This window comes from Leishmania major, chromosome 30 (genome assembly GCF_000002725.2).
Source record: "Leishmania major strain Friedlin complete genome, chromosome 30".
Lineage (NCBI taxonomy): Eukaryota > Euglenozoa > Kinetoplastea > Trypanosomatida > Trypanosomatidae > Leishmania > Leishmania major.
Window position 1 is genome coordinate 445,972 of NC_007271.2, and position 9,185 is coordinate 455,156.

General features: G+C 62.1%; 2 protein-coding genes across 2 annotated transcripts; both read left to right on the forward strand.

The window, feature by feature from the left end:
• Positions 1–311: 311 nt before the first annotated feature.
• LMJF_30_1290 (putative U3 small nuclear ribonucleoprotein (snRNP)) lies at positions 312–1,178 on the forward strand (the record flags this gene model as incomplete). The annotated part of the gene is made up of 1 exon (XM_001684672.1): positions 312–1,178. The coding sequence occupies one exon, from the start codon at positions 312–314 to the stop codon at positions 1,176–1,178; it is 867 nt and encodes a 288-aa protein (XP_001684724.1).
• A 2,327-nt stretch (positions 1,179–3,505) lies between these two features.
• On the forward strand, positions 3,506–7,213 carry LMJF_30_1300 (hypothetical protein; the record flags this gene model as incomplete). Its single annotated transcript, XM_001684673.1, has 1 exon — positions 3,506–7,213. One exon carries the CDS (start codon positions 3,506–3,508, stop codon positions 7,211–7,213), a length of 3,708 nt encoding a protein of 1,235 aa, XP_001684725.1.
• Positions 7,214–9,185: the final 1,972 nt, after the last annotated feature.

Below are 9,185 nucleotides of genomic sequence, written 5' to 3' on the forward strand. Positions count from 1 at the left end.
AGTACTGCGCACCGGCGGTTCTAATCTTCGCTACGTCAGCTCCTGCCTCCCGCTCTCTCTTCCTCCCTCCTCTCTCTCTCTCTCCTAACCATCCTCAACGGCTGCAAGGATACTTGGTGCGCCTGTGCGTATATGTGCGTATGTGTGTACGCCGTGCAGATTGAGCCGCTGTCCGATGGTAGGTTCCACCCAACGAAAACACGACGCAGACAGAACACTAACACGGACGTGAAGCCGCGAAACACAAAAATAAATAAATAAAGAATCGGTAACGAAGAGGGCACTGTGCACCATCGTTGGCAGCCGTCATCATGCGCCGTAGCGTCATTCGTACGCGCAAGGAGTTCCTCGAGCGCAAGCAGCACGAGCGCGTCCATGAGGCGATCCACGCACGCAAGGAGCAATTCCGCAGTGCGGTGGAGACGGCCACCCCGCTGCCCGGGCACCTCAAGAAGGACGCGCTGGCGCTGAAGAAGTTTACAGAACTCGATGACGCGCAAACCCGCAACCTGACGACGACGGTGGATGACGAGTACGCTAACGCCGGCCAGGAGGACCCGCACGTGCTCGTCACGACGTCCCGCAACGCGTCGCAGAAGCTGCTAGAGTTTGCGAAGGAGGTGCGGCTCATCGTGCCGAATGCCGTGCGCATGAATCGCGGTAACCTCAGTGTGCATCAGCTCATGGACGCGGCCCGGAAGGAAAACTACACAGATGTGTTGGTGCTGCAGGAGTCGCAGGGTGTACCGGATAGTTTGATTGTCTCTCACCTCCCCCTAGGCCCTACCGTGACCTTCACCATTCACAACCTTGTAGCACGCCACGACATCGACGGCGTGGGCACCATGTCAGAGCAGTATCCGCATCTCGTCTTTGAGAACTTCTCCACTAAGCTCGGTATCCGCATAAAGGACGTGCTGCGCTACCTTTTCCCCGTGCCCAAGGCGGACGCATCCCGCGTGCTGACCTTTGACAACGAGAACGACTTTATTAGCTTCCGTCACCACACCTTCAAGAAGGAAAAGGGCAAGAAACAGGTGGAGCTGACGGAGGTGGGGCCGCGGTTTGAGCTGACCCCGTACCGCATCGTGCTTGGCACACTCGAAATGGACGACGCAGAGACGGAATGGGTGCTGCAGCCGTACATGAACACCGCGAAGAAGCGCCGGCTCTTGTAGGCGGGGCACCCTGCAGGCGCGTCCTGATGATGATGGCCACGTTTGGGTGGCACGGCGGGAGCGGTGGGGGTGTGAGGGTGGGCAGGAGATGCCGAATGTGCCATCTTTTTTCCATTCCGCCGATGATACGCTTATCTGCTTGTGTGAGCGCTTCTGAGATTTATAGCTGCTGTGGGGATGGCCGAGCTGTCGCCTCGTGAGTTGCCTCGGACATCGTGTGCGTGTTCTCTCTGTCAGCCTATCTACGCGTCATCTCTTGAGCCCGTCTGCCTCCCCCCGCGAGGCGGGGGGAGAGGGGAAGCGCGCACGCTTGGAAGTGACGATGTGTCACTACAGTTTCCGGCCTTGTCGCGCTCTTGGTAACTTCCTCTTTCGTCAGCTCCCTCTCCGTAATTCATGCCTGCTTGCGGAAAGCGGTGCTCCGAGCCTGCATGCGCGCGTGTGTGCGTGTGTGTCTGCCCATGTGTTCGCATCCTTTGGTCTGGCGATGGCTCATCTTCGTTGTGCTTTCTTACGCCTCCTTCTCTAACAACCAAACAAGCAAGCAAACGAAGCCTCGCTTAACACTTCCACTCGCTTGGACGGGTGATGACTGTGCGCGCCTCTTCGTCCTTTCCTTTCTCGTTGTCTCTGAGTCTCTGGTGACTTCGTCTCTCCTACAGCGGCCGCTGCGCTTCCGCGGCGTCGGACTGCTTCACTCGAATCCTTCCGATCCTCCCGAGCATCACCTCCTCCGCCGAGTCTCCCGCTCGGCGCACTCGCACCTCCTCTGTGTAGAAGGAGTGCGATCCGCGATCAGGTTTCCCGTCACCAACGCGCAACGCGCACGTGGCCACTGCGCGAGGTCAAGCGTATGCGGCGCGGAGGGAAAGTGTCGGGTGGTGGTGGTGGTGGTGGTGGTGATGGGTGTGGAGGCGGAGGATGCATGTCGGCTGTCGAAAAACGGCTGGAAGAACGCTTCGGATGTGCGAGGGAGATAGAGGGAGTGTGTGTGCTGTGCGGTGGAGCACGACGCAGAAGAGGAGGAGGGAGGGACGGGAGACGCGTGCCGTACATAAAAAAAAAAATACCTCCTAATTAAGAAAACGCAGCCACATGACACGCAAAAACGGAGCGATGCACTTCTACGAAGGCCGCGCTTGGCGATGGAGCACCACCTACACGTGCACCTTACACCTGTGTCATGTCCCGGGGCGCGGTTACCGTGGGAAGGTGCAACTGTCTGGTGATGCATGTGTGAGGTACGAGCACGGATGCCCCCCGGGGGGAGGGCGGGGGGCAGCCCTGTTCCTGTCTGCTCTTCTCGCTGACGATGCGCACTTGCGCAGAGAGAGAGAGAAGTGCAGACAACAAATAGGCTCACCGCTGATCCCGTGCATCTCGCGCCCCTCGATCAAGCTGCCTCATCATGCCTGCACACACACACACACACACGGACGTGCAAGCACTCGCGTGTGCATGGCGCTCTGTGCCACCTGCGACTACACTCCTCGAGTCTCTTTCCTTTTTTTGTGCTGACATTTGCTCCATCTCGATCTGCTCCCGCTCGCTGCATCAGAGGCGACACTCTCCTCTCTATGTGCGGCGGGCACATTGGACAGCACTCTCTCATGTGCATACCGGGCACCCATCTCTTCGCTTCCCCTTCGCCACCGCCGCGCATGTCCTCGGAGACTCCTCGCGCCAGCACCCACGATGTCTTCTGCGCTGCGCTGCAGATGCTCGGCGGCGCACAGATTTTTGCTCAGCCCTTAATACAGAGGACAGCGGTGGCATCGCTGTCGCCACGTAGCCGAAATGGCAATCAGGCGAGTGCTGTCATCGCAGAATCCGCGACGTCGAGGGACGCCGGCACGAACCATCTGCCAGACCCTGGTATCGACGTGGATGCCAAGCCGGTCGACAAGCCATGCTGCCGAGGCGAACAGCCATGTGAGCGCACTGGCACCGCACCCGTGAAGGCGATGGTCACGCTTTGTGACCCACCGGCTCGATGTGAAGGAGTCCTGGCGGCGCAGAATGCGCAAAGACGTTTGCATCATCTGCGGTTTTTTGGTGGGCGATTCTTCCTTGCCGATGGCGTGACTGCATCAGAGTCGCAGCAGACCAGCGGGTATGCGTCCACAGCGACCAGCAACGCGCACGTCAGCGACGACTGCAGCAGTACCTGGGAGCTGAAGGCGAGCTACTTTCAAGCGATGAAGGAAACGCTCACCGCCGTTATGGGGCGTCGACTGCGCTCTCAGTTGCTCTGCGACGACAGCACAGCCGACACCGGCACAGTTCTGCGTGCCCCTGTGCCGCGCGGCGCCACGGGAGCATCGACCATGACGACGTCGGCTCGACAAGCAGCGCTCCGTAGAAGGATGGAGGCCTTCACGAGTGCCGTGGTACACCAGGAGTCGATCCTGGATGCCGTTGCGGCGGCATGCAGGGCACGCCTGAACACAGTCGGAGGTGCCACAGCGGCTCCAACCCCCTGCTTTTTCTTTTCTGCTCTTCCCCAGATCTCAGTGCGGCAATGGGCCGGCTCGCACCTCTACAAACACTGGCTCGTGCGCTGCGGGACTCCGCGTGCTTCACTGCCATCAACGGCGACAAACCCCCAAAAGAGCGGCCCTCATGGGGCACCGATGCTGACGTCGCCCTCCGCCCCGCGAGCCCCGGCAACAGCGCTTGTGCTGCCGCTAGATGTCGAGGCGGAGCTGCGCAAGTACTGGAAGCTGCATGACGAGGCCGCAGCGCGCGCAAGACTGGAGGCGTTGCGTTGTAACGACGCCCAGGCGTTCGCTGAGCACGTCAGCTTGCTGAAGGTGTCTGCGCTTCTCGAAATCATGGAGAAGACGGAGGGCTTTATGCGCCGCATCGGGCTACGGCTTCAGTTCCATGCCACCCAGGCCGCCGCAAATCGTGGTGGTGATGGCGCACGTGCCGTGCCTACGACACGCGCAGCACCTGCAGCCCTTGCTGAGCCGGGTATCGCCGACCGCCCAGGGGGCGCAGCAGGCTGCCACGGCAGCGAGTACGAGCGCTTCCGTTCCTACGTGGCATCCACCAAGAATGAGTTCAAGCTCATGCACCGCGTGGATGTGTTTGTGGCGGCCCAGCCGGCCGGCCTGGACGCAACGCTGCTTCCTCACCAGATGGATGGCCTGCGTTTTCTCGCGTCCCTTGACGCCAACCACATCAACGGCATTCTGGCGGACGAGATGGGCGTGGGCAAAACGATTCAGACGCTCGCTTTTCTTCTCTACCTGAAGAACAGACGGGGCGAGACCGGCGAGACCGGCGAGGGCAGCGGCGGCAGAGTGGCGCCACCGCGAGTGGGTTCGCGGCTCCCGCATCTGGTCCTTGCCCCGCTTTCTGTGGTTCGAGAGTGGCGGGAGGCATGCGAGCAGTTTGTGCCGAGTGCTCTTCACGTTGCCATGTACCAGGAGCTGGCCGACCCCGTCCACGAAGCTGCGGCTTACGACCTTGTCCTCCTTCCGGTCCACGCTATCCGCTACGTTGGCGCGGAGGCAGCGCGCATTCAGTGGCACTATATCGTCGTGGACGAGGCGCACAAGGCAGTGGCGAACCTGAGCACCATCACAGCCCAGCGCATCTTAGGCCTCTCGTGTTTGCGCCGCCTGGTGCTGACTGGAACGCCGCTCAGCAGCGACCTGCAGGAGCTCTGGTCGCTGCTGCACTTTCTGAATCCGGAGGTGTTCACCGACAATGACGCGTTTGAGGAGGTCTTTCGACGGCCGTTTCGCGTGTACGGGGCGCATGAGATGGAGCTGACGGAGGAGGAGCGCGGCCTGCTAATCCTGCGACTGCATCAGGTTCTGCGGCCATTTCTGCTGCGCCGCACAAAGGCGGACGTGGATTCGACTCTTCGGATGACGTTCCATCACATGTGGTGCCCGCTGAGTGCGATGCAGCAGCGCTTGCTGTGCATGCTTCGCGAGCAGCGGCGAATACCCACGGTTCTCGGTATGGCGGGAGGCTACAGCGGTAAAAGCAGCAGCAGTAGCGAGGCGGACAATGAGGAGGAGGAGGAGGCCGCAGGCGCCGCTGACGCGGCGGCGCACACGAGCACGTTTCCAGCGGCGGAGATAGGGGCTGACGAGTCCACCGGCTGCACCCCATATATCGCTGTTGCAGCATTGGCGGCAGACGCTCTGCACGGCAAGGCCTCTCCAGACCTCGACCCTCTCCAGGCGCGCAATGAGACGGCCATGCCCCGTGATCGGCTCGCCGAGCTTGTCTGGCGGCATCTACCCGCCCTGGCGAGCACTGAGTCCAGCGACATCTTGCGCTGCGCAGTGCAGCAGGACAGAGCCCTCGGGCTCACCAGCGCCGGCGTCTCAGAATCGTCCGCGCGGCTTGTGTGCAACCACGCCTTTTTGCTGCCCTTCTTTTCACAGGTCCTTCATCGTCACGGCCTCGATGAGGTTACGCAGGAGGGGTGCAACGACGCGGACGCGGCCGCTGTAGCAACATCGGAAAGTAGCGTTGTCGGTGCCGAGGCCGCGGAACGTTGTGGCGCTGCCGGTCTCACTCTTGCGTGCAGCGGTAAGTTCCTCGTTCTGCATCTGCTACTCTCGCGCCTGTACGTGGCGCAGCGCAAGGTGGTGCTCTTCACGCACTGGCTCAATTGTGTGGACCTGCTCGTCGACTATCTGTACAGCCGCGGTTGGGCCGACCACGCGGAGGTGCTCACAGGCGGCAGCAGCGAGGCCGAGCGTCTGACGAGTGTGCGGCGCTTCCGTGAGGACCCGGGGTGTCTCTTCTTCCTTCTCTCCATCAAGGCTGGCGGGTGCGGGATCAATCTGCAAGCTGCGCACATGGTGGTCCTCGTGGACCGTGACTACACAGTGACCAACGAGGATCAAGCACTAGCACGCGTCTACCGCATTGGCCAGCGGTACACCGTGCGGGCCGTGTACCTCGCCACCACCGACTCCAGCGAGCAGCATGTGGCCCAGCGGGCGACGGCGAAGAACAAACCGCGGCAGGCCATCATCAACGATGGTGTCTATCAAGTGACGACGGCGAGCGAAGGGGAGCGAGTGGGCGAGACAGGCGAGGCTGTGACAGCGGCGAAATTCGCAGATCCCCCTTCACATGCTTACAATGAGCTGGATACCTCCGAGCTGTGGCGGTCGATTTCTGGTGCCACCACGCCGCCATCGCCCACTACTGCGATGCAGGAGGCGCGCAGGCCCGAGTGTGATGGCACGGCCTCCGGCGCTGCCAGGCCCGCGCCGTTTTCCCTGCCGCCACCGGAAGCGTTCTGGGTGGCTCTCTCTTGCCTTGTTGAGTCGATGGATGAGCTGGTGCTCACCGAGGAGGATCGAGCGGCAGCAACGGTGCGCAGTGCCGAAGAGGAGAGGCGCAGCATGGGCTGTACTCCCGCTAACAGCGCCGCTGCGCGGCTCCTTGCAACTCGACCGCCACGGAGCACTGCAGAGCTGCACTTGCGCCTGCAAGGGGGAAGAGACGAGATGTTCTCGGGTCCTCAGCGCGAGCGTGGCGTGGCCCCGTCGCTGAGCGGCACCGCGGCTAGCGATGCGTACTTGGGGGTGTGGAAGCAGAGCGCGGAAGCCCCGACCACCGGGGACCGCACGAGATCCCACACGCCTAGCGAACCTCAGGCAGCCGCCCTCGCTGCGGCGCCTCAGCCAACGCCTCGGTCCGCCCCTGTTACAGATCCTCTGCAAAACAGTGCCTTGTTTTGGTTGGAGTACAGCCATCTTCTTCGCATCGCCGGGCGCGGCCCATATCTCCTTTCTGACTCCCTCCGTGTCGCCGTCACTAACGACACCAGGAAGAACGACCCAGAGGAGCGCGTGCGGCGTCGACAGCGGCGCGATCGTCGCGTCGCTAAGCGTCTGCGGCTCGCAAGCGTCGACGTGCCCGACGACTTCCGCGAGGCTTGCTGGGCGAAGGAGGGCATCGACGACGATGCCGAGGTAGCGGAGCGCTACTTGCGCTTCCTCGATGCAAACGCCGGCAAGCGACGGCAGCGAAGGCGAAAAGATGCGGGCTGAGGGTGCCGCCGATCGCGGCGTTGTGTCGCACAGTCGTCGATGCACCGGCGCGCCTGCGTTTGTCAATAGCGGTGACTCGCTCTGGCATGTCGTTTCGGTCGCCGGGGTGCCATGTCGTGGGGTTCTTCCTTGGGTTCTCCAGGTGCCGTTTACGGCACCTACCCCTGTCCTGCTTTGGCGGAGTGCATGTTTCCTGCTCTACCATGTGCGCCCGACACACCGGCGCCGGGGCGTGCACGTGTGCACGCTCATCTTTTCCGTGATCTGCTATGAAAACAGAAACTGTTCATAGAAAGCGAAGAGATTGGTCTTTCATGTGTGCGCGGATAGCTCCAGGTCGTTGACGGTGTGCGTCCCTGGGCCTCTCTCGCATGGTGCGTCTTCAGCCATGCAGGAACGAGGCGGGAAGGAGGCGGGGGTTTTGAGGAGGCGCTGCGCCCTCGTGTGCCGGTACGCGCCACAGCCGCGAAGGCGAATGCACGAGAGAATGTGGTGGCAGGCACTGCGTAAAGCGTTCCTCTAAGACACACGCACGCCATCGCGGTGCCCTGCGTGGGCACAGCAACGAGGCCTCCCCAGCGCCGTCTCTCGAGTTTCACTTCCTTGATGGCAACTGACATCGTTTTCCCCCTTCGCCCCCTACACGGTGCTGCGCACACGTGAACAGTGGCCGGCATGAACGGGGTGTACGCGTTTGGGTGCACGTTGCCATTCTACTGAGGATCGACCACCTGAATCCCACATTCTCGCCCTTTCCCCCCCGCTAGTCCCACACCGTGTGCGATCGGCTACGATTGGCCAACACGAAAAGGATTACAACAAAGCAAGGAGGTGAAAGGTCTGCGTCTCTCTCTCTCTCTCTCTTTGACGCGCCCTTCTTCCTCTTCCTATCGCGCACGCAGCGAGGGGCGGTGTGGGACTGCTCAAGCACCCTCTGCCTCCGCTGCGTTCTCCGCTGCACACACGCGCACGCGCGGGGGAGCGCTTCAGCACCAATCTTCAGTAGGGCGACACACGCACAGACCAACGTCATACACGAACGGAAAGGGATCTCAGACAGCGCGCACCCTTCACGGCGACGGTCATGAGTGGCTACCGTCGCCGTCACAGCGCACAAACGAAAAGCAGCCATTGAACGCGCAGGGCGGCACAGAGGCGGTGCCTAGGTACGCGCGCACCGACAGCGCACAAAGGGGGACGCATGTGTGTGTACGTGCGTGTGCGTGCGTCGATGCGTTTCTCCATCGACTTCAGCAGCACATTCTACCCTTAGACGACTTACTCCCTGCAGTGCCCCTCTGCCTCTCTCTCGCGTATGCCTCCCAGGCGAGGCCGGGCCCCGGTGCACAGCCGAAACGACGAGACGCAGCGTCTTCCTGATGACGCGGCGCTACCGTCGCCGGCAGCCGCGTCTGCACGTCGTCCACACCACCTCGTCTCTCGTCTCCACCCCCCGTGGGGAAGTGGCGCACATGGGATTGTCCTTCGCACGAGTGGAGTGACTCCCAACATCACCACCATCGCCAGCAAGGACGAGCCACCGGGCTCTGCCGCGACCGCTCCTGTGACGGTGCAGAAGAGGGCCCTGGATGCGGAAACACACGGCATTGCATCCGTCCATCCTGGCCGAGGGCGCGCTGGACTTTCCACTCGCATCAGTAGAAAGGCGGGATCAGCGAGGAGCACCGCACCAAGTCGAAGGGCCGGCGGTCGTCTCCCTCCAGCGGCGCACAAGCGACCCCGATCGACATCGACTGCCTCCTTCGCTGCACCTGTTGAAGTGGAGGGGAAGGTTGCAGGCAGCAGTGCCGACGTCGAGGCAGGCAACAACAGTGACGTGGAAGCCGTTCACACCGGCAGTGATGGCGCGCGACCCGCAGAGACAGCGCCGCGCAACAGTGAGATGCCACCGGCAGTCACGCAGCTGTCCTCGTCGTCGTCGTCGTCCTCCCCGTCCCTATCTCCGTCACCG